General features: G+C 41.6%; 1 protein-coding gene across 2 annotated transcripts in view; it reads right to left on the reverse strand.

The window, feature by feature from the left end:
- The window catches only part of Trc8 (TRC8 ring finger protein), a 59,649-nt gene that overhangs the window by 4,162 nt on the left and 28,811 nt on the right, over positions 1 to 26,676 (reverse strand). Inside the window, exons 2-6 of one of the 2 annotated variants that reach the window (XM_065236690.1) lie at positions 12,722 to 12,998; positions 11,960 to 12,649; positions 11,751 to 11,892; positions 9,415 to 9,589; positions 8,893 to 9,074 (exon numbers count right to left, since the gene is read on the reverse strand). In XM_065236690.1, the coding sequence (XP_065092762.1) occupies positions 8,893 to 9,074; positions 9,415 to 9,589; positions 11,751 to 11,892; positions 11,960 to 12,649; positions 12,722 to 12,998 (1,466 nt within the window). Of the gene's footprint in view, positions 1 to 8,892; positions 9,090 to 9,414; positions 9,590 to 11,750; positions 11,893 to 11,959; positions 12,650 to 12,721; positions 12,999 to 26,676 lie in introns of both variants that reach the window. The other variant, XM_065236689.1, reaches the window with a different exon arrangement.

The following is a 26,676-nucleotide window of genomic DNA, read 5'->3' on the forward strand; positions in this document are numbered from 1 at the left end:
CCCGGTGAGAAACCATTCAAGGTCGTCATCAGGGGCCTACCAAACTTCGACCCAAAGTTTATCGAAGCTGAAATCAGGGACCGTTACAAGCTGGCCCCAAGTGCTCGGAAAAAAATCCTAAAAAACTAAAAATCACGGCCAACTATCCAGAACAAAATTTTCTCAAATATACACCGTGAACTCTGGTTCACGGCTGTGGTTCACGAATATGGGAACTCTTTTTTTCCCGTGTGCCGTCTATCGGATGACAAGAAGAGACGAGAATGTGAAGGCGTATCCGGATTGCCTTTTCCTGGTACACTTTCAGAAGGGAACGGTGACGCTCAACGCGCTGAAAGCCATCCGCTCCATCAATTGCATCATCGACCGCTGGGAGCCATACCGTGGCGGCCATCGCGATGTGACTCAGTGCCAACGGTGTCTGAACTTTGGACACGGCACCCGCAACTGCAACATTAAGCCACGCTGCGAGAATTGCGCTCAAAACCACGCCACTTCCGACTGCCCTGCGGATGGAGCCGTGGCGTTAAAATGCGCCAACTGTGGTGGTGCTCACCAAGGTTCCGACAGACAGTGCTCCAAACGCGAGGACTTCAAACGCATCCGAAAACAGGCGGCAACTAACAACCAACCAGGACGCAAGAAGGACAAAGTCCCGGCATTTCGGACGGAGGATTTCCCGCCTCTTCGTGCTGCTCAGCAAAGGCAAGCGAATTCGCGGGTGCATTCCGCTCAAGCAACTTCTGGTGATTCTGCTGGCCAAAGTTCTCCATCCCCCCCTGGATTCTGGAGACAACCACCAGCGCAAAACAACAACCCCGATCTGTTTTCAGCGGATGAACTGATGGAAATTTTCGTCAACATGACCGGTGCTCTACGTAAGTGCCGCAGTAGACAGCAACATCGATGAAAATCCACTGCTCAACACCGTAGATGACATCGACTGGACGTTGGAAGGACTCCAACAGGCCATATCCATGGCTGACGAGGCATTCGTTCGACAAGTTCCTGTGAGGGGAAGTTTGTTGCTATTGATTCCCACACCCAATTACTGATTGGGTTGAGAAATGTTCGTAGACGCCAGTTTCAGAGGACTGGAGATCTGGGCAAAAAACGTGAAATGGCCGATCTGAATAGGCAGATTGCTTCCAGAATGGACTCACTCCGAAATGAAAGTTTCGGGCGTGTTGTTCAGAATCTGGATGACCGCTCCAGACCATTCTGGAAGGTAGCCAAGGTCCTGAAAACTCATCCCAAACCCGTTCCACCTCTCAGAGTCGAAAATGATGACGATCGGCTTTTTATCACCCCACAGGAGAAAGCAAATATGATCGGCGAGCATGTCGCTTCATCGCATTTGCTTGGCTCGACTATCCAAAGTCCGCTCGATGATCAGGTTGCGCAATGCGTTCAAAACTTAGATACCTCCCCTTGTGTCGTGTCTCCGGTGGATATGATAACAGTACACCAGATTTGCTCAGCGCTGAAATGCACCAAGAACATGAAGACTCCCGGGTTTGACGGTATATTCAACTTGATCTTGAAGAGGCTCAGCATGAAAGTGCAGTGTCTTCCAACCGCTATCTTCAACAGATGTTTGGAACTGCACTACTTTCCAAGCATCTGGAAAGTAGCAAAAATCATACCAATCCGCAAACCCGGTAAGGATCCAACATTGTCTTCAAGCTACAGACCAATCAGCCTCCTTTCAGCGCTGAGCAAATTGTTCGAGAAACTCATTCTCAATCGTTTGCTCAAGTTTGTCGAGGAAAACAACATTCTCCTTCCGGAACAGTTTGGATTCAGAAAGGGGCACTCCACTAATCATCAGCTAGTACGTGATGAATAACATCCGAAGTAACAAAGCTGTATCCAAGTCCACAGCCATGACCTTGATAGACGTTGAAAAGGCGTTTGACAATGTTTGGCATGACGGACTTGTGTACAAGCTTTGTAACTTCAACTTTCCATTACATCTGGTTAAAATCACCCGTAACTACCTCCAGCAAAGGTCGTTTAAGGTATCGTTGAATGGTTGTCTTTCAGACACGTTTTCCATCCCAGCAGGAGTCCCGCAAGGCAGTCTGCTGGGCCCCTTGCGTTAGCGTTAGCGTTAGCGTTGTTATGATATACTTCGTAGATTGGATACTAGCGACACTCACGTATCTTCTGAAATTCTCAGTTAGACTACTTTCAGGAATAATGCTGAGGAGTAAACATTGGTTCCAATCTAAACAAGAGTAACAGAAGCATGACTGTCGCTATTCCCGGCCACGCCCATCTTTACCATAACTAGGGATAAGGAAGGAAATGTTGATGTAGTACTTACTTAACGAGAGGCCACCGGCTTAGCGACACCCTCATAAGTGCTACGGAGTTGGAGGGTTGGGTAGGGTATTCGGTTAGGATTCACCTCAAGTTGGCGATGCAACCAAAAGTATGTATTGTTTATTTGTTGTTTATTTAATCTCTCGATAGCCGGCTATCGAAAGAACATATTAATTTTGTTTAGTGATAATGAATTTTAAGAGGCATGACGGAGAGCTTGGGATTAAACCCATAATTTTCTGCTCAGTAAGCAAAAACGATCCCTCCAGGGTCATCGAGCATCTCAGAACCATAACGCTTCGCGACAATACAGGACTACGTTTTCGCTTGATATGCAAATAGTTTCCAAGGTTAATGTTTAATATCAAATATACACATGATGGTGGCGATTTATTGTGCTGTTGAAGAGCTTGGGGTTAAATCTATGATTTTCTGCTCAGTAAGCAAAATCGATCCCTCCAGGGTCATCGAGCATCTCATAATCCACAGCGCTTCGCGTCAAAGTACGAATATATGGATGAACTATCTATTATTGAATAACTATTATTTACGATAATTACATGAATAAATAAAATATAAACTACAAACAAAACGTGACTGTTAAAATCTCAAAAAGATATTCTCACAAATATATTTCACGCCACCAGGAATCTCAAAACCAGTAGACGTTATAATGATACTCTGCACATGTTAGACACAAGAAAAGGCCAAAAACAAGCGTCCGAAACACAAAACCCTTCAAATCCACTTGCAGTCACAATCAACGATTCTACGAATCGCGAGCGCTCACGAATCATAAAACCGCTGACTGCGACACTCTGAAAGCGAAATTGACAGGCTCTATGCATCAAACACCCGCCCTCCAATCTCCACCCGCATCCAACAGCACAAATCTCCATTACAACATCTAACGAATTCAAAACTCCGAAAATCACCCATCTATAGCAAGTGAGTGGAAGCAACCCTGCATGCAACCATTCTTAATGATACACTTGTTCTGCCTATCTTTCTATTAGGCCTGTGGACATGCGTTAGCTTCGAAACTTCTAACCAAACTGGGTAAATTTTCAGATCACAAAAAAAAAAACTTAAAAAAAAACTTTCAAAGGTAATTACAAGTAAGATAAATATTGATTATTTTACGCAAAAACGAGCAAGTAATATTAAATCTCTTGTATCATATGCTAATGCAAATTGACTGTAACAAAAATAATATGCTTAAATAAAATAAAATATTAATAAAATTAAATGCAAAATTTACTAGAAGATCATTATTTTATTGGTGATAAGTTTCTAATAAGCCCTCCCAGTTCCTCTGTATACAGAACAAATCTGACACTATAATCAGAATTGCTCAGTCTGCATGAAGCAGCCGATTTCATCAAGGAAGTTCTATTAACAACTAAGAATTAATCGTTTGAGGCATACTGAAGCATTAAGAAGGTGATATGTGTCACTATAGGAAATCATCAACGTTGCAATGATCAGTGAACGGGCACCATATGGTACATTTTCTCACCATGAACCTATCATTTCCAGCCTATCTGAACTATTTAATAAATGGAAGCCATAACATGGGTTACGCTCCCCCTAAGCGGGCCCTCCGCATCCTGTCTCTGTCTTTATCTCAAATACCAAATGCCAATGGTATGAATGTATCTTATATCTGAAAAATCCAAACCTGTTCTAATCCACCTGAAATGACTAACGAATGGAAGACTTTGACTACGCAGCCATGCAATAGTCTCATTCCGTGCCTTATGGCAACTTGATGATTCTATTGCGCTCATCTTTTGGCACCACCCAGGGGAGACTTGGTCCTGTACCCAATGCTTAACTTATCTCCATTCCACTCAGCTACTCGCAATTTCTTGTGATATAGTGGGCGGAATATTATTATATGAGACAATTCAATGCAGACGTCTTTCCAAATTTGGCAGATCGACAGGTAATCGGTGAGTTACCACGATAGTTGCTATTCAACAACTCGCAACGTCCCATCGTCAACGCCTGCTATGAGAATTTCCCATTGCAGACGCCAACGAAATGATGTCATCGAGCTATCGATCAACTACCCTGGTTATCGCCTGGTACCTTATAGCACGATGCTAGGAGGCGAACCGGAAGAATCGATGAGCTACCTCCCCCAGTCTGCTGGGCCCCTTGCTTTACAGCATTTACACTTCCGACATTCCTCCCTTTGGAGACGGTTGCGTGTTTTTCCTGTTCGCAGATGATACCGCAATAGCCGTCAAAGAAAGGATGCCTCGCGAAATAACGAACAAACTTCAACGATGCCTTAACGCCTTTGCTGATTATGCCACCACGTGGAAAATCAAAATCAATGCCTCCAAAACACAAGCGATCATGTTCCTCCATCGGCAATCGCCCAAACTGAAACCGGCTCCATCTTGTACTGTAATCATGGATGGCACAAGGGTTGAGTGGTCCGCCGAAGTAACCTATCTCGGGATGTTGTTCGATTAAAAGCTCCTATTCCGCTTGCATGTGGAGAAAACCGTAGTCAAGTGTTCCGCCTTGGTTAGGTGTCTGTATCCGCTGATTTGCCGCAGATCCCGCCTCTCAAGGGTAATTGAAATTTCAAAGGAACTAAAGTTGAAAAGACGCGTCTGTGTCACTTGATAAGTAATACATGTAAACCACACAAATTCAAGAAATATAGATCATTTAAAGTCAAAAAGTCGCTTTTGGCTTAGTTTCGATTCACCCGTTCAACGACAAACATCAAGCAACAATGACTGGTCGTGGCAAGGGAGGCAAAGGTCTTGGAAAAGAAGGCGCCAAGCGTCATCGGAAGGTTCTGCGTGATAAAATCCAGGGTATTACCAAGCCTGCCATCCGGCGTCTGGCTCGACGTGGTGGTGTCAAGCGTATTTCCGGTCTGATCGAGGAAATCCGAAGGTGTTCCTAGAAAATATGATCCGTGATGCTGTCGCCTACACTGAACACGCCAAGTGCAAAACCGTCACGACCATGGATGTCATCTACACTCTGAAGCGACAGGGACGCACTCTGTACGGTTTCGGAGGTTAAAATGTATCACCAACGTAACAAAACGGCCCTTATTGTAGAAACATCTTTCCAAACAACTTCTATGGCCACTAGAGGCCCTATGGGAACCTACTCTGGAATGGCCGTCCCGGGGACAATCCATCGGATGATCACAAAATTATGATAAACAGTCTCCTGCTGTAAATTCATGAATTTTGATAACCATATTACAGGGGTATCTTCCTAAACACTTCTATGGACACTGTCGCTTTTTTCCCCACCTTTTTACCACAAGATGTGTGTCTCGGACGCGTTGGTGTCGGAGTTTCTACCGGGGCTGTGATTCATGGCACTCTCGTTGATGCCTTTTCATTTGACCCAAAGCAGCATTAAAAAAAACGCCATTTTGTTAAAAAAAAATAATGAGAAGTTCAAACCGACACCAGACACGTAAATTTGGAATTAAAATTTGAGCAGTTTTCTCGCGTTCAAGGATCAGACCTAGCAAAGTTGCCAACTCGTAAAGCATGTTGATTTATGTACCGTATGCGTGATAATGTTTGCACCATCGTACAAATAAGGTTCCCGTTTCACCTGTGCATACAATGCCTTGGTTTTCTTTGCATGCACGGAACCTTCGGATCACAAAGTGGCTCCACTTGTCATTTGTGAACACTAGCGCACCTAGCGGTAGAAGGCATCTTCTGCCTGCAGTTAAGATAGACAGCATTCTATGATAGTGTGAGTGCACATAGAAAGCCCGTGTGGAACGCTACATCAATACATCGCTTGTTGAGCAGAAAAATGAACCACCTTTTGATTTACCGATTTGTTTGCACTGCCCCTTCTGTTCTGTGACGGAACCTATAGCTCATACCGTAGTAGGCTGTGTATAAAAGAAAATGATTTACTTAGTTTGACAGTTGCACCATGACAAAGTGGCAGCGTATTTGTGATTTGTCCCACGCGCAAATGTCGCAAAAAGACATTTCAATCGCCGTGGGAGTGTACCGGTGTACCGTCAAAAGGGTTTTAGACCGAGAAAAGATAGGACAACTATCCGCGAAGGTGGCCACAGGTTGTCTGAGGTCAGCTCGGGTTCCGAGGGTTATCGCTGCTATCAAAAGGAAGATTCGGGTGAATCCAGTGCGTTCCATAAGGAAAATGGCAAAGGAACACGGGATCAGTGACTTTACGGCACGGAATATCGTAAAGGAAAATTGCGGGGCGAAGTCGAGGGCACGGAAAAAAACTCACATGATTACCAACCGCATCCGGGAGCTACGAACGATGCAAGAAAATCTTGAACTTCCTCAAGTGAAAAAATCCGGTAATCCTGTTTACCGTCGATCCCGTATCAAATTCCAGAAACGACCGGTATATTATGCCGTTTTCGTTTTTGCGGTGTAGCACTGGTGTAGTGTAAGCAGGAATAAGAGCGAGTCTTTGACAGCTCAACATCATTTGTTTGTAAACAAAGGTGCATCCTATATCTACACCCTGAAATATTTCGGTGTACGGCAGTGTAGCACCGGTGTAGCTACACCGCAAAAACGAAAACGACATTAGTTCGCTTCCGGTAAAAGACGTGGCCGACGAGCACAAAAACGTGTATCTGACCAAGCACCCTGCTAGCGTTATGGTGTTTGGATTGGTGGCTTCCGATGGCAAAAAAAAAATGGACCCGGTGTTCATTCCAGAAGGCAACAAGGTCAACACGGAGGTCTACATCGGGATTTTAAGTAAGAATGTTCTTCCGTAGATCAAAGAACAGTACGGTCCGAAGCAAAATGTTGTATTTCAACAAGATGGGGCTCCGTGCCACACCTCGAACCGCACTCAGAAGTGGTTGCAGGAACATCTTCCGTTCTGGGCGAAGGATATGTGGCCGCCATCCAGCCCCGATCTTAATCCGCTGGATTACTCAATATGGCACGTCATGAAGGTGAAGGCCTGTTCTAAACGCCTCCCGAGTACAGCAAGCCTCAGACAAACATTGACCCGTACCTGGAGAGAAAAAGATCCAGACTACATTATTAGAACCTGCCGTGCATTCCGGAAGCATGTGGAGGCCGTTATTACAGCAAGTGGAATCTCGATCGATGATTAATCTATATTAAGACTCTGAGAAACATCCCCCCTTTGAATAAATAAAAAAAAACTCGAAAACGAAAATTTTGAGATTTTTTTTTTTAATTTTGACAGTAATACATGACCGACGGATAATATTTATTTACATCACATACACGCAATTTTTATGAAATGGTATGATAAACTGCATATTAGACATTGATCACAGGCTCGCAAAATTCCAATGCTGCTGCATACATAGTATAATTGGGAGTCATCAAAAAGATGAAATCAGGCATAACATTTGATAACGGCACAAGAGCATTTGTAAACAAACTTTCTAAGGCCCTTTACACGCGAACCAAACTACACCCACGCAAACCAATACCACTTTCGGAAAGGTTATAGTTGCCTCTATCCGATAATGTTGTTGGTTTGCCTTTTTGTGAGAAATCCCAGGACTTTGACAATTTCACAGAATATCCTTTAGCATAATTATAAAAGATTGTCAGTTGGCCTTTTCGATCAATTTTACCATATTCGAGATAATTTGGTTAAAACACCACACCTTAAGGTATCAGTGAAAAATATAGCAATTCAAAAAGCAGAACTTTAATTTGTCTTCTGGACAATTGAATTGTAGAATGAATCGGAGTCCGAACTGAACTTGAAATTTTACGACGTTCCTCGAACTTCATCAACAGCAACTCTTCCCAGACAACCAGAATGTACGTATATTCAAAGTTGTTTCTGTGATTTACAAACATATATACAAACAATCAAATCGTGTAGAATGCAAAAAAGGGCTTATACCTACAAAAGTGGAGGCCATATACGTGCAAATTTAAATTTATTATGAATCGAGTTGATTTGACGTCATATTTGATTTAATCTATCATAACAAATTCAATTTGAAAAGTCTTACGATGTAATCCGATTTCATTTGTGGTACAGTACGATGGAAAAATGATCATCGCATATAAGTCGGAAATTTGCATTCTATACGATTTAAATTAAACACAATGCGATGTATGTCATACTTATATGCGATGTTGACTTAAACTGTAGTTATTTACGATACTGTATGTAAATTTTTATACGACTTCTGGTTGTCTGGGTTGCGACATCTCCAACGTGATCTTTTGCTGCAGCATTGGTACTCGGAATGTTTTGCCGGTAGGTTCCTGGCCACACAATTAAAACAATTCACCTAGGTATTCCAGTTAGATCCAGCTCATTTAGCCACATACCAGAGTTTGACATTTAATTTCTTCACTGTAAATAAAACTGTCTACATAGTGTAAACCCCCACCCTCCCAAATATTTGTTTGAGCGCGGGCTTAGTACAAAAATACGACAAATTAGGACCTGCGTCAAATATGGTGCCTCCACGGTAGTGGTGTTTTAGGGAGGCTATTTCATCTGTTAATCCTTATAGGTGTATATAAACATAATTATATAGGAAAACAAATTCATACACACCTGATAGCATATCGCACAGACATCATCGAAGGAGCGCAACTGCAGCGGTGTCGCCTCCGGTAGCGAGCTTATTTTGTGCACCGCCGTGCGCCGCTTCATAAATACACCCCAGCCTGCACGTGCCTCACACCAGATGTTGAAGTACGCGTGGATGCACATCATCAGTGCTCGAATTGCTCCGCCTACAGGAATGGTAGCTAAGTGTCAGGTCGCCATGTTTTGTTTTATTTTACATGATTCGATTTTGTTTGTTTTGTACAATTTTGATTCGATTGTCGTAAGTTTTTTTTTAAATATCCAAAGTGAAAAAATTGGTGAAGGAAATGAAGGGATGTAGGAAGAGCAAAAAATAAACTTTTTGTAAACGGTTAAGCCAAAAAAAACACAAAAATACAAAAAATAACATAAAATAAAGCATTATGGGAAAGGAAATAGCAGCAAGGTTTTGATTAGTGACAAAGGGTTCGCGGAAAACGCAGTCAGGTCACAACATAAACAACTGAGGCAGAGAAGAAGAATTACCTGATTCGAAAATTAGAATCCATGCTCCGTTGAAGAACAGGAATATTCCAAAGCAGAACTCTACCGAATTTCCAAACGCTCGTATGTAGTACACGTAGTCGTCCAATTTTTCCCAGAAAGTCTGCCTTCTAGCATCCAATAGGAATAACGTGTACGTCGCCAAGCTGACTAATACCTAAAAAGACGGACATAGTTATTGCTGAATAACAAGATCGCACCGCTGAATACTTATTATCATTGTTTGCAAAAAAAATAAACAGAGATGCAAACTGCCCATAAACGCATAACAGTCTCATGTGGAGGCCGAGAAAAACGCAGTTTATTTATTTTTTCTTTCATGGTATCTTATGGCTGAGATAACCATGTTTTGGTATTTTTTTACTATCTTTTAAGAACAAAACAGTCAACCATTGTGTGCACATTAGGGTGGGTTAACATGACAACCTTATGCTCCCCACTGCTCTTTCGATGCGCATTGAGGTTCCTTAAAAACTGTACGAAATTAGAGCGAATTTGGTTATAATCTGGATTTGCGGGAGAATTTTAAATTTGGTATGGGCAAATATATGGAAAATAACACGAAACTATTCATTTGCTTGTAAAATAATAAAAAAAAAATGTAAAACTTAACAACGGAAGGGATCGATTTTTCGTTTTCGGATTCCTTTTTCAAAACACAGATTTAGTTCAACCGTAAACTATATTTTCCTTTTACTTCACGACGGTTTAGAACACACTGGCTATGCTTTCAGTTACATTCGGGCTTGGACCAACACGCAACTCACTCACACAACCGCGGTCACTCCCAAACAACTCACACACCAAACATCAATCGCTCACACCAATGTAGCCAGTTTAAGGAACTTGTGCAACCGAGTCGTTACAAAATTACTCAATTTTAACTAAACCTCGAATTGGGAATATTATGCAGAACAACTTTGTCGAAGACTGCATAATGATTCGACTTCTGTTCAAAAAGTTATTATACTTTTTACTTTGACCAAATGCTTCACTTCACATATAATAGGTAGGTGCTCAGTAGGTCTATAGTATTTTTTTTTCTTGATCTGTTTTTCCGTCGATCTTGTTTTCCGTGCTGAGAACCAATGCTACCGACGCCAGGAAGGCAGCTCCTACACCTGGACCCTACCTATCGACCCATCAACTCATGAACCGGGGACCAACGGCTTTACATCCCTTCCGAAGGAAGGCGTGATCAGAGATGTTATGCTTCAGAACATCCCGACGGCGCCGACTGGGATTGAACCCAGGCCTGCTGGGGTGAGAGGCAATCACGCTTACCACTGCACTGCACATAACATTTTTTTTTCAGAAGTTAAAACGACTTGCGCACTTTGACAAACTTGTTCTGCATAGTATTTCCAATCTAAATCCGAGGTTCGGTTATCGAGCAAATTTTTGAATTTTTGGCAAGCGAAAGAATAGTTCGTGTCAAATTCCATACATTTGCCTATACAAAATTTAAAATTCTCCCGTAAATCCAGATCATAACCAAATCCGCTCAAATTTTGCACAATTGTTGAGGACCTAAATATGCATCGAAAGAGCAATGGGGAGCATAGAGTTGTGATTCACCATATAAACTTGACCCACCCTAGTGCACATTTTTAAATTCAGGTAGTTAATAATCGATTCCAGAAGATAACTAAGTTTTTGCCAAAAAGTCACACGGGACTGTTATGCATTTATGGGCAGCAAAGCAAATCTACGGCAACCGGTAATATCATTATTTTCCGGAAAAATCTCATATTATTGCAGCAAAAATCAATAGGTAGCATATAATTCTTATAGTTATAGTAATTCTAGTTTCGGCTGCAATAATTTAAAGCAATAGTGATAGTAAGTACACTTCCGATCATAAGTTTAAGGACACCCCAAAAAAAAAACATGACAAATTTGTTATGTTCATATCTCTGTCATGTTACGTTCAATTTTCGTTCTCTTTAGATCATTAATTTGAAAGGTATTGAATGGAACTTTCCTCGTAGGCAAATTGTTCAATATAATTTTCAAATTTTGTTCACCCAAAGTTATAATATTTTTCAAAATTGACTCTGAAGAATCGTGACTGATTTTCTCAGAATTGGGAGGGCCAAATTAAATTTTGAAATAAAAGTAGTAGTAGAACACTTATGCTATACCATTCATACCATTCAAATAACCTTTGGAGATCGAAAATTGAACGTAAAATGAGAGATCATTTAACAAAACATATTTGCATGGTTTTTTGGGGGTGTCCTTGAACTTATGATCGGTAGTGTAAATAGCGAGGGGACCGGGGAATAGCGAACCGAAAACGGTACTCCGGCGCTTACCTTAACGATTACTTCCACTGAGAACGCCGTTACTGCTAGCAACCAAGTCGACGGAGAATGGCGAGTCCATAGGATACTCAGCAGTCCGATTGGAGTCATCAGCAAGAATGCACACACCATCAAAGCTCGGGCATGGCGTTTCCTAAATTTCATCAAACCGACACATAAATTACGGACTGCCACTGTTAAACGATTTTTTTTCAACTCACCTCGATGGATTCCTTGCAGCACTGAGCGACATCAGGATTGGAGCAACGATGTTGTGCAGGAAATGTAACAACGCCGTGATCAATAGACACAGATTCCGGCACAATCGAATGAATCTTTTATCTGGGGTCAGCGAAGTAAGTCCAGTCTGTAGTGCTAATATATAGAAAAGAATTGCCGACACGGTTCCTATAGATTTGTCTTCATCGTAATCCTCCGATAGTAGAAACAACTGGAACGCCTTTCCGATGTAGTGACAGATGAGGGAAATGATACTGGTCATTCCTAAAACAGCTGTCAGTGTCTCACACCCACTCACGAGCAAACTTTGGACAGTGACAGCAAACCTTAGGGGAACATCCGAGTTTAGCAGTAGACTTATCAGCTGTTCGGTCAAACGGATAGTCCAGAATGCCCTCAACACACAGGGTACATTTAGCCGTTGCCACTCGTTTTCTATGAGTGCCGAGATGCCAAAATTACTAGCAAAATTACGTGCATGCTGGTAGCCATTTAGAATAGTCTTGACCACATCGAACGATGAGCTCCACAGGGCAATTTTGGATAGAACCAACGGCATGATGGCGGCGAACGCTGGGGAATGTTTAAGCACTACCGTTGGCAGCGGCAGCATTGCCAGGAAAAGTGGCATCAGGAAGCTGAATGGTAGCGCTTTCTGGATCAGCTTGTATCTGAAAGCAAACGATGGAATTGATTTCTGTTTTTTTTTTGAATAAATGTATCCTGGTAGGTTTATCACTTACTTTGGTCCCAAGTGGATGTACGCAAAAATAACCCCCATCAGCCACTGGGCCAGCAGATGGGGTAGTATGGAAAGTGCGACGCCCCCGGGATCCAACAGTCGTTCCATGTTGAGGGATAGAATGTCCTCCAGTAAACTGGGACCGTCCGATATGACCGACAGGGCCGACACGTTGCTCCAGTAGGACAGGAAAATGAGGCCAACAGAGACGATGTACATGTACACTATGACTAGGTGCCTTGTCCACAGCATGAAGACGCACGCCGCGCTGATGCATCCTAAAAAAAATAATCAGATTTCGATCTTAAAACAAAGTTATTGAATTGATGCTGTAGTATCGCAGGCAAGCAGACCTAACCCCCAGCGGAATTATGGCACTTTTGTAACGTTATATGCAAATCTTTAAGTCCATTTCCTGCACGTCCTTCAATGAGCATGAACATCGATAACGGTGCCGACCAAGTTCTTACAGTTATCGGGGAGGGAAAGAATTGTTAGTTCGACATTCGTTGTTACTAGATACCATGTTGCCAATATGTCTTTGTCAATATCAACAGGTTCAATGCAAACACAATGTTGGTTTATTTTTTCAAACCAGCCTTGGGGGCTACATTGTGACAATCAAAAATATAAATAAATCAAGTAGATGATCCATCTTGCTCCATCTTACTGTATACTCTGAATCCCCACGGTTGTCACGGGAAGGATATTTTTTAGTATGAAGAAGGTTGAATTTTGGAAAGTGATGAGATCTTTGAAAGCGTGTAACTGTCAACTCGTCAATGGTTTTTTAGCAGTGGTGCCAGTTTCTCCGAATTTGGATGAAAAATTGCACCTAATACCTCGTTCTCATTACGCTCTATATCACGTGATATAACGAGATGATATCGACAACAATCAATACGAAACTAACGATTTTAAATTTGCTCACTACATAACTAGCCTATTGGTCCCAAGCAAATCGATTCTTCGGGACCTACTAGTCTTAGAGTTACCTCTATGATATCAATATCAAGTTGAGGTGTTCACATTACGGTGACTTAATATGGTTTGTCATTTATGACAGTGAGAAAAAGAACAACTGTTGTTCTTTTTCTCACTGTCATAAATGACAAACCATATTAAGTCACCGTAATGTGAACACCTCAACTTGATATCGATATCAAAGTTACTTTGTTATTGCTTGCATGTGCAGCATCAGGGATTTGAGTTTGAGAGCGTACGAAGCCAGTACCGAGGAGATCCGGATACTTTTGACCAATGAGTGTCGGAATATTTGTTGCAGTCTGACCAGTTTCATATCATACAAATGGAAAACTGTTAAACGCTGCATTTTCACTTTCAAAACGATGGCTTCCAGGATCAGGACATTGCGTCGATTTTGCAGGCTACACAGGACAGCCAGAGCAAGGTAAAGAAAGCCCACATGGACATTCTTTAAATGCGGATATTTTTAGTATCAGCGAACGTCTGAGGCGGAAACAACATGCGCAGCGTTCAGAACCATTGATTACAGTTGGATGACGCTCGCGAGAAATCTATTATGCACCTACTTTCACCTTGATGTTGATGACTTCCCATCGGGAGAGCTTCTTGATTTCCTCCTACGGTACCTGGGCAGTCGACACAAAACGGCGTCCGTTCTGGCGACGGGACGTTTTGGTTGGGTACATTTTTTTTGTTCTACGGGCACACTCCGAAGGCGATCACCACCTTCCAAGTTGGCGACAGTTGAATGGAGCCAATCCGATGGTATTGATTGCGGAAGAACTTCGTCTCGGTTAGGTGGGTCAGGAGATTTAGAATGGTTGCTTGAAACTGCCAGTTCGAATTTTTTATAATGTTTTGATCGACTCGACGGAAAAGTGACACTTGAAGCCAAAAAATAGCGACCAGCTGTATCGTGGCCTGGTTGCCAGTCACTGCTTTTCAGGATTTTATCAAGTACACGGTTAGAAAAAAAGTACCCAAAATTTTGTTCTTTTCACTCATCTTGGCACTATAGTGCAGGAACCCAATAGTAGGTAAAGCGGGTCAAAGTAATTTTCATTTACTTGTGTGCAGTTCGTATGGAATTTTCTACTAGCTTTTTAACCAAAAGTAAGTTAGTTCTACCCAACAGTAGGTAAATATGATTATACCCAACGTTGGGTTCCCGCAATTTACTACCCCTGTTGGGTGGTTTTGCTCCTTCTTTTTTGACAACATTAGAAGGAGAAAATGAGACAAACTAGTCAAAAGTAGGTAAAAGTGAACTGACCGTTGGGTACTTTTTTCTTACCGTGTACACAACATGATATGAGCTACACGGGTAGAAATCTCCTTATACCTTTTGGCAAATTTCTATTGCTGATTATTCATAAAATGTATAAGCCAACTAATAAGCAGACACCTTGCAAAAAGTTAATGAAGATCATGTGTCAAATGAAATGTATAAGCGATCACACATACCTTTTATGCATTCTTATAGGTTTGTCTTTTGGAATGTATAAGGCTGATGTTTTGGCAAAAATGTATAAGTGAAACACATGAATAAAATAATTGATTTTCGTTTCGTGTATATCAAGAACTATTCATGATATAGATTGACAGTTCGTTTGTATGGGTTATCACGTAATATAGAACATGATATAGCTGCTATTTCACGAATCACTCTTTATCACTTGATATAGAGCGTAATGAGAACAGGGTATAATACCAAAAATCTCGTAGAGCTCAACAAGATAGCTCTTTGTACTGTCAGTGCAGATATCATTTGAAGACCATTAGCCGGGTTCAGTCTGATATTTTCCGCTTTTGTATTATGGAAAGCGAAACCTCGGAGCATCTGTTGTAGCGCACTTTATGGGAGAAACAGTGTTGGGAACAGGGGTTGAAACAGTTGACGTGCGCGACAGTCTGTTTGTATTCGTACTCTCATGCTCTACCGTCGTCTCTCTTAAGGCCCGAACGCAATGTGGGCGGAAGCGGAACGGAAACGGAAAGTTTGACAGTTGTCACAAATGGCATCAAGATGCCTAACCGAAATCGATTTGGTTCGAACTAGTTTTCAATTCGACAAGATCGGGCTTTTCCGCTGCCGTTTCGCTTCCGCTGCCATTGCGCTTGGGGCTTTACACAACACAAACAGTAGAACCAACAATCAATACGAAACTAACGATTTTAAATTTTGGCTGAGCCTTATCAAATAAAATAATGAACAAAAAAAATGATCAGATATGTTAGTACAAGGACATCATTTCTTGCTATTTTCAGAATTCACACAAGCACAACATCAGCAGCTCTTATTATGAGAAAAACTCAAATACATATAGTTGTGACGGTCTTTGGCGACAGTGTCGTATGACATACTGTACTGTAATTTGATAGCTTGCATTGCAAGTGCCGGAAGCAAAGGCAGTCGATTATCACAGAAAATGCGTCGACTACGGTGACCGCTTACAAGACTGGTTGGGAAAATATAAAAAAAAATCAAATCTCACCAATGACCATGATCACGCTTGATTTTCGTAGGCGCACGCTGTTTCCAGTCATCATAGTCGTTCTGGCCCTGCGGTCGAGTATGGCGGTGTGGTCCCTCAACGATCATTTTCAGGCAAGTATGCTTCCATTAGCAATAGGTATTTTTCTGATCAGTTTTCGAGTTCCAGTGTTTCGCCTCTAGATACCGAATCGTTCACCGACTTCCTACAGTGGAGTAGCATTTCTATTGCCAACGACATTGAACAACCACTGTATAGCATGAGTCACCTAGCTTCACGCTCAGGACGCCATTCTGGAAGCTCCTGGTTCTTCTAGTTCAGTCCCGCTGATTACTGCCAGCGCTCATCACAGTCGTCCAGGATCTGTGACTAGATGTGGATCAGGGGTCTTCCAGTTTGCAAGTACAAATGTGATCAAGACAATGCATTCCCAATGTTGCTTATTCCAATCCTGAACAACACCGAATCGTAGCTGCCACGTTCCCGAAACTGTCAGCCCAGAACGCGTTGCCTACCGCCCCTATGGAAGCCCCTAAGACTCTCAACACAGTCGTGTTTACTAATTACTGTCACAGTAGTCGTTCTGGCCGTATGGTTGAGAACGGGTTATTGAAACCAATTCCTCGCCTGATTAGCCTCCACGTTTCAGCGCAACGTCTTCTTAACCACCGAATGAACCTCGCCTTTCCGATTACGAACTAAGATTGACGACTTATTTTCGACTGCTGTTGAGTCCAACTACGATGCAATAGTTCTTACCGAGACCTGGCTAGATGATCGAATTCACTCAGCACAATTATTTGGCAGTATTTTCTCAGTTTTTCGGAATGACCGTAACCGGATGAACAATGTCAAATCACGTGGTGGTGGCGTCTTGATTACGGTTTCCAAACTACTGAACTGCTGCCTCGATCCTGCTCCGGTCAGTACTTCTCTTGAGCAGTTATGGGTCAAGATTACGACATCACACAACCAGGGCTGTCATCTGATCACTCATCACTGCACGCAATGTGCCGATTTTCTGAAATCCACAAAGTTAGAATGAAGCAATCACAAAGTTTGCTAGCCTTTCCCACTGCGTAAGTGTACAGCAGCGGAGAAGAGAAGAAAGGCACACACCCAAAAATAACGAAAACTCAATGTGTAGCCATTGCTCCGACGGCTCCAACGCAAAGAGCGCCACTCGGTGTAGGGTTGCAAGCGGGAAACCCAACAAAAAGGCAAAATTCTTCAAAATCTCATGCCATCGTGGTAAGCAAAGTCTACAAAGAAGACATTAGCTGCTTGTTGTATTGTAATCGCTACCTGCTCCGCACGGAGTGTACCGCTCATTGTGTGAATCGCTTTCGCTAGGATTAGTTGGAAAAGAGTGCGCGAAGCAAATGGGAGAACCACACACTCTTTGTCTTGTGTTGTGCGATACATGTACAAAGTTGCTTTGCAAACGCTCTGAGGCGCTTTCCAGCCCTGCACACAACATTATAAGCATCGGCGTTATGTACCTTCCTCCTGACCGTAAATATAATTTGAGCTGCGTTGAGAACCATACCAGTTCCATTGGCGCTGTATTGTCCCGATTGCATCACAACGATCTAGCCCTGCTATTTGGCACCTACAACCAGTCTGAGCTTGTTTGGAATATTTCCAACCATTGATATTCTTTGGTTGCACATGCCTGCTTCCTGCTGTGCTCTTTTGGATGGTTTCAGCCTGCATCGTTTAATGGAAATTAATTCTGTACCAAACAGAAACTCTTGTGCTGGCGAACGAAGCCACCGCACTAGAGTGCAGTGTCGTCGAACATCTGATACATCTAGACGCCGATTATCCAGCGTTTGAAGCATTCATCAATCGTTCAGCTCCTGTTCAATATGAAGACATCGTTGATGTACAAAGCCTGGACTTTTATAGAACGGACTTCGTTGCATTGAATCACTCACTGGTCCAGGTAGGTTGGCATTCGCTTGACTTGTGTTCGTCCATTGATGAAGCCGTTAACTACTTCGACGAAGTTGTGAGCCGATTAATAATGGATTGTGAGTCTCTGATGAGACCTGTTCCAAAACCTGCATGGTTTAATGCTCGATTACAACACTTGAAGCGTGTGACATCGAAGGCTCTTCGCAAATACAGCCAGTCCCGTAATCCATTCACCAAGCGATTATTTTCGTTAGCAAGTAATGGCTATCGAATGTACAACCGTTTTCTATACAAGAATTATTCAAGACGTATGCCAGTGGCGTCGCGTAACCTCACTTTTAAGCTGTTCAACATCTTTGAAAACGTTATTTAGGGTCATGTTTACATTCAATTCAGTTTCAAAAGGCATAGGGTCTTCTAGTTTCACTGATTTGTATCCTTTGGAACCAATATTGTTTTGTTTGTTTACGTGTTGGGAGTTGTTGAACAGGTAGATTTAGGTTAGGGCGACGCCACTGACGTATGCATACCAATCTCCGGCGTAATCCTAAGCTATTCTGGACGTTTGTGAAGACAAAGAGGAAAGAGGATGGACTACCGGTTGAGATTCATCTAAGCGATAAAGGAGCCAACGCGCTGAAATTCTCGAACACTGTTTGGCCTGACGGCATTGCATCGTCCATACTCAAAAGATGCTCAACTCCGCTTTCAAAGCTGTTCAATATTTCATTACAACTATGTAGGTGTATTTCCACCCCAAACGTTTGGTCTCAACAAACATCGCTCCTTTCATTTCCCTATGCCTACGGAATATGGAGGCAGGAGCACAGGTGGACGTCGTATACACGGATCTCAAGGCTTCTTTCGACCGGGTTGATCATGCCATTTTACTTGCCAAACTCGAGAAACTCGGTGTCTCTCAAGGACTCACTCGTTGGTTTGAATCGTATCTTACCAATCGAGAGCTTGGATCGCTCTGATCAATCGGAATATTTTTCAAACAACTCAGGCGTTCCTCAATGCAGCAATTTGGGATGCTATTCTCGATATGCATTAACGAAATCGGTTTGATACTTCTAACTGGCTGCCGGTCATTCTATGCAGACGATGTCAAGATGTACGTAGTTGTGAGATGCTTCACTGATTGCTTCCGGTTGCAGCACTTGATCGATAGTTTCGAAGAGTGGTCCTTTAGGAATTTTCTCACGTTGAGTGTTCAAAAATGCAATATCATTACATTCCATCCGAAGCGAAAGCATATTTCATTCAATTATACGATCGATAAACCCTCTAATAAAGCAAAAAAAAAAAAAATCGATAACCAACCGCTGCAGCGTGTGGACAACGTTCGTGATCTAGAAATTACACTTGATTCTGCTTTGACATTTAAGCTACATTACACGGATATCATAGCTGAAGCTAACAGGCAACTCGGATTCATCTTTTAGATCTGTGATGAGATTCGGGATCCTGCCTGCCTGTCAGCTCTAGATAGAGCTGGAATAAAGGCGTAACAGCTTTTGTAAACAATTACTTCTCTCGATGATTTCTAGGAATTCAAGGCATGCCCACGCAAACCAACATTACCGTCGGGTAGGGGAAGTCTTACCCTACCTGATGGTGATGTTGATTTGCGTGGCGAGCCTTGACTTTCAAGACATCATCGAAAGAAGTCGTTGTTTACAAAAGCTGTTACGCCCTAATTCCAGGTCTATTTGAGCTCTACATTGTTCTCTAGTGCGATCGATCTTGGAATTTGGTGTAGTAGTCTGGTGTCCGTATGAAACAGTTTGGATAGCAAGGATCGAGTCTGTTCAGAGGAAATTCGTTCGTTACGATCTTCGCCACCTTCCTTGGAATGATCCAACGCCCCTTCCACCCTACAAAGATCGTTGCCAACTCCTGGGTATTGAAACTCTTGAACGTAGGCGGAAGATTAACCAGGCAGTTTTTGTAGCAAAAGTGCTGATAAGCGAAATCGACCCGAGTCGACCCGAATCGAGGGATTTTGGCTGAATTCGAAATCTATGCACCCGAACGAGTTCTACGATCGAGGATTCTCCTGCATCTCAGACCCCGCACAGCTAATTACGGATTACATGATCCAATACGGTTCATGTCTGCACGTTTCAATGAATTCTATGCTTTTTTCGATTTCTACTGCACAGTGGAAACCTTTCCTCACCGGATTCAACGTTGTCTGCTGGATAGGTGACGATACGGTTCGACACATGCTACTGCTTTCAATAAAAAAAATCTTGCAAGACGGTGAGTAGCTGTCCATGTAATGTACATCTGATGAATTTTGCTACCTGTTTCCTTTTTTGTTGTTTCCGATTAACTCTAAGATGACGATCTCGACTTGACTGATCCAAGGACAACTCCATGCCATAGGACGAGATAAAGTTTTATGCTGAAGACCACATTATTATTATTATTATTATTCGGTGTTTATTTTTAATTTTTTCTGTTTTTGTGTCCATTTGATATTGTGCCTTGTATTTTGAAACGATAACATTTGCCAAATAGGCTTTTCCCCATCAAACTATATTTAGACAACAAAAGTCCGATAAAGAGAATAATAAATCAATAAATAAATCCCTATCTCCAAGGGCTAACATCACTTCGGACCCTCAATTTGTGGGCCCTATTAACAGCTGTTGAATTCAGTTATGTTTGTAAACAAACATCGCAGAATTAGTGAACAAAACTCACCAACTACCAGGTAAGTTAGAGTTTCCAGATTTTTTTCTTTACAACCGAGCATCCGTCACTGCTGGCAGCAGTAACTTCGTGTCTACCTTCGGAAATCTATACTTTCTCTTTATAATGTCGTTTTCGTTTTTGCGGTGTAGCTACACCGGTGCCACACCGCCGAAAACCGAAAAATTTTAGGGTGTAGCTATCGGTACCTTTGTTTACAATCAAATGACGATGAGCTGTCAACGACTCGCGCTTATTGCTGCTTACACTACACCGGTGTAGCATAGAGGTAACTCTAAGACCACTGGGTCCCGAAGAAAATCATTATTATTTTTGGCTCACTCAGTACCAGAACAACGGTCCCAAGCAGTCCCAAGCTATTTCACTCACCCCTGCATGTTCTGCATGAATCCACACACCCCTGATGTTATCTGTCAAACTTTCATAGCGAATCAAAACAAACATAGTGTAGTAATAGAATTTCAACTAGAATAGGGTACGTTAATCGTTTGCTTGGGACCAATAGGCTAGTCAAGTGGTGAGCCAATTTAAAATCGTTAGTTTCGTATTGATTGTTGGGTGTAGTGTAGTAAAAACGAAAACGACATAAGTAAATGATGTGCAACGGAATCATTTGTGTGTCGAGTCAACTGTCAGCTACAATTTTACATGTTGTGAATAGTCTCGCAATATCAAAGGTGCTTATAAAATCAATATCAATGATGATATTGATCAGTTCACGAAGATTTGCCGCACTCTTCTCTCACCCGTAAGTTTTGACAGTTTTGGGTGGTTTGTTTTGGCTCCCATGCGTTGCTATCTCTTTTACTCAGAAGCAAAATGATAGGGAGCAAAAAGTGAGGTTAGGGACCGTGCACTGATCTATTATATTCCAATATCACGCGTGATATTTGAGAACGTATGATAGCGCAAAAATATAATTTTGCTAATGATTATGCCATAACCGGGCGAAGATAACAATTTCATGAGAGTGGTTGTGAGCCCAGTTAGATTTGGTCTGCTAATCCTGGAAAGGTGATTGATAAACCACATCCATACTGGACTTGCTGATCAGTTGGTAAATTCGTGTTAACGGCATTGGCTCTTCACGCACAGAGTTTCAATGTAGCGAAAGAATAAGAGCTCGCCATGTTTCACATGAAGAATGACAGTTGTTAATGGGACTTGATCATAGGAGTAAACAGTTACAGTAACACCAAATCCCCCAACAAAAAAAAAATATTTCGTCTTAAACAATGACCAACAATCGTTTAAAGTGACTCGCGAACTAAAATATTCATATAGTACTTCCACAGCTCGCCACGTTATGACGCACACGTTATCTTAGGTTATTGATTTTCCGGTTATCCTATAACATAATCGTTCAATTCCTAAAAACCCAAGCTGCGATTCATTAAAAAATTATCAACACAATTAGATATGATCGATATGACATTTGCTCAGCTCACGAAGTGGAGGATTCAATTATAGTTGAAAATCCACAGAATGATAACATCGCACCGACGTAGAAACCGCAAAGCACCCTCGCGTGGACAACGTGTTCTTATTGATAAGCAGTTGTACGTAGGGGAAAGTGGGTCAAGCTGGCCACCTTAACGAAACTCGAATTCCACAATTTTGATCAGAAAGTGATTATTTCTATAATGCTACAAACGCTTCAAGGGATGACCTATAATCTTGAGTTGAACACGGGATCGACGGATAACAAATTGTCCGATCACGGACACTGCAAAATGGTGTGACAATCCTCGGCTAGGAGCATTCTAGCTGATTTGGCCAATTCCCCCTGTGGGAATGCCAACAAGAACACAACGAAAAGCTCGACTAAAAATTCAAATCAACTCATAGTCTTGAAAAGGACTGTTTCGGCTTCGGCTTCGCTATGCTTTACAAAGCTTGTGAGCTGTATCAGCGCGACGCGCAATACGCGTTGCCTTAAATATGTTTAGCTGTCTTCTTCTTTATTTAACTTCATTCATTCCCTAATAAATTTTTTATGATTATTTTGCTTAACGACGTGTTCCGGGTATCATCCAAAAAAATTGTGGAATAGTTCAATCATTTGGGTTATCATTCGTTTATGGTATTTATTTAGTAGGGTTTCCCCTTCGCTACTCGCTCGTTTATTTGCGGTCGGTCGGTCGCCAGTGATGTCACAATTTTTTGAATTGCAATCTGTGTTATTTATTTATTATGGTCTCAGTGTGGATTAACGTAAATCTTAATTGAGTTCATTCATTCAGAAGGAGTTTGTTCAATGTTTAGGTTGTCCAATGCAATGACGCCAGAGAGGCAGCTCCAACCACTGGAACCTAACTATCAACCCGTCAACTCATGAACCGGTGACCAACGGCTTTACCTCCCTTCCGAAGGAAGGCGTGATCAGAGATGTTATGCCTTGGGATTGAACCCAGGCCACTAGTTTCTTTAGAACTTAAGCAAAAATTTCGTTTTGTTTTGCTGTTGTAGGGTTTTCATACCGCATACCCATCCAATGAATTTTCACTTAAATTTGACTGATGGAAAATTATCAAATAAACCTGCTATTTAACAAGACTTATTTCTTACAGACAAGGAATCAATTTTGAAAAAAACACGTTCTCGAAAATCGGACGATGAACAACAAATCACAGATTTTCGAGCATTTTAATTTATTTTCATCAAAATTCACCAAATGGAACAAACGTTACTGAAGCCAAAAAAAATAATCAGTGAGCTGTGACAATTCCTCGGTTCATTACCCAAGCCAGTTTATTATATCCCTCGAATTATCAATTCTTACGACTGGTCATAACTCAATGAAGTAGTAACTAAGCACATTCGGTAAATAGACAACTAAAGTATATCGGCATGTCTTCGCCCCCCAAGTTGAAGTTGACCCCTTCGCCTTCTCATAAATCCAGGCCTACACTTGTATCAATTAAAAATTAAAATCAGTTAACGTTGAAGGATTCTATATCACCTATCCATGCGAAGGCATACACGTGTGGGCAGCAGATCTATTTCAACCTTTTTCTTCTACCACCAAGCAAAACACCTCGAAACCATTTTCCACGTTTATTCTTCGTCGAGTTCCCCCTCTTCGGTTCGAGAAGTTCTCTGAAAAGACAGTACCGACTGAAAACAGGTGTGCGTGCTACGTTGTTCGCTACGTTCGCAATAAGTGGCCGATATTGTACCCTTCATGCTTGGTACAGTGGTTCTCTACACTTTTGAAGTATGCAATATAGAAAAACAAACAGGGTGTCCATTCCCGGTTGTTTTTATTGCTTTCCCGGTTATTTTTGTTCAAAAATAACCGTTTGGAGATAATCATACCATTTTTTATCAGAATTGCTCTATAATACGTCTACTTTATAAAAAAAATATGAGATGAGTTTTGCATTAAGATGTTGATGATATAGATAGCGTTAGCGTTGTTATAGTATACTTCGTAGATTGGATATTAGCGACACTCACGTCTCTTCTGAAATTCTCAGTTAGACTACTTTCAGGAATAATGCTAGGGAGTAAACATTGGTTCTAATCTAAGCAAGAGTAACTGAAGCATGACTGTCGCTATTCCCGGCCACGCCCATCTTTACCATAACTAGGGATAGGGAAGGAAATGTTGATGTAGTACTTACTTAACGAGAGGCCACCGACTTAGCGATACCCTCATAAGTGCTACGGAGTTGGAGGGTTGGGTAGGGTATTCGGTTAGGATTCACCTCAAGTTGGCGATGCAACCAAAAGTATGTATTGTTTATTTGTTGTTTATTTAATCTCTCGATAGCCGGCTATCGAAAGAACATATTCATTTTGTTTAGTGATAATGAATTTTAAGAGTCATGACGGAGAGCTTGGGATTAAACCCATGATTTTCTGCTCAGTAAGCAAAAACGATCCCTCCAGGGTCATCGAGCATCTCAGAACCATAACGCTTCGCGACAATACAGGACTACGTTTTCGCTTGATATGCAAATAGTTTCCGAGGTTAATGTTCAATTATGTTGGCGATTTATTGTGCTGTGGAAGAGCTTGGGGTTAAATCCATGATTTTCTGCTCAGTAAGCAAAATCGATCCCTCGAGGGTCATCGAGCATCTTATAATCCACAGCGCTTCGCGTCAAAGTACGAATATATCAATGAACTATCTATTATTTACGATAATTACATGAAAGAAATAAAATATAAACTCCAAACAAAACGTGACTGCTAAAATCTCAAAAAGATATTCTCACAAATATATTTCACGCCACTAGGAATCTCAAAACCATTAGACGTTACAATGATACTCTGCACATGTTAGACACAAGAAGAGGCCAGAAAGCAAGCGTCCGACACACAAAACCCGTCAAATCCACTTGCAGTCACAATCAACGATTCTACGAGTCACGAGCGCTCACGAATCATAAAACCGCTGACAGCGACACTCTGAAAGCGAAATTGACAGGCTCTATGCGTCAAACACCCGCCCTCCAATCTTCTCCCGCATCCAACACCACACATCTCCATTACAACATCTAACGAATAGAAAAATTCCGAAAATCACTCATCTATAGCAAGTGAGTGGAAGCAACCCTGCTTGCAACCATTCTTCATGATACACTTTTTCTGCTTATCTTTTTATTAGGCCTGTGGACATGCGTTAGCTTCGAAACTTCTAACCAAACTGGGTAAATTTTCAGATCACAAAAAAAAACTTGAAAAAAAATTTCAAAGGTAATTACAAGTAAAATAAATATTGATTATTTTACGCAAAAACGAGCAAGTAATATTAAATCTCTTGTATCATATGCTAATGCAAATTGACTGTAACAAAAATAATATGCTTAAATAAAATAAAATATTAATAAAATTATATGCAAAATTTACAAGAAGATCATTACTTTATTGGTGAGAAGTTTTTAATAAGCCCTCCCAGTTCCTCTGTATACAGAACAAATCTGATACTATAATCAGAATTGCTCAGTCTGCATGAAGCAGCCGATTTCATCAAGGAAGTTCTATTAACAACCAAGAATTAATCGTTTGAGGCATACTGAAGAATTAAGAAGGTGATATGTGTCACTATAGGAAATCATCATCGTTGCAAATATAAAGGAATTAAACATAACCCTTTGCTTCAGTACCGTCAACCTCCATGTCCATGGGGAGGGCATTAAGATGTTGATGATATAGATCTCCAAAATCTCATGGAATCATAAATTCATTAAAATCAAAGAGTTTCACTGCACAACATGCGCCTAAATCTTGTTTTGGTGCATCGGAAAAAGCATATATCAATACAAGAGGCCTGAGCAGGAGATCGCAGTATTAAAAGTTCTTCCTGGAGTTTAGATCTTGAAGTTCTATAAGCCAAATACAAAGATGTTTTTTTTTTTTTTTTTCGAGAGTTGACCAACTGCAGTCTTAATAGGCTAGAATCTCGGTTGGGCTCTCCATGCGATACACAATACTTTCAGACGACTCGAGCTATGGTGCTCACTAGGTCACTGCAGCTTTTAGGCTCGTATTGTGATCAACTGTGTGTATTAGATTACGACCATAAATCCGGAGAACCCTGAGATCTGGGCGCAATCGCCCCTGCCAACAAACACGTCAATCGTCGGCCTCCCGCGAACAAAAGAACAATCCTGCAAACAAACTATAACAAATCATAGAGGAACTATTCTTCTACCTGTTTGTGTTATTAGTTTTTCCAGATTGAGCCCCAATCCGCGAGAAACCGACAAATGACGTGCCCATCTACAAAAGCAACTATGCTCCAACCTCGAAGCTCTCCGGAAATATGTGATAAATCATGTAAATGTAAATGGAATACAGTAATGTCGCGATTTTGTCAACC

The sequence above is a fragment of the Ochlerotatus camptorhynchus genome, unplaced genomic scaffold, assembly GCF_037179485.1.
Source record: "Ochlerotatus camptorhynchus isolate MF236.1 unplaced genomic scaffold, CSIRO-AGI_Acam_v1.1 ptg000569l, whole genome shotgun sequence".
NCBI lineage: Eukaryota > Metazoa > Arthropoda > Insecta > Diptera > Culicidae > Ochlerotatus > Ochlerotatus camptorhynchus.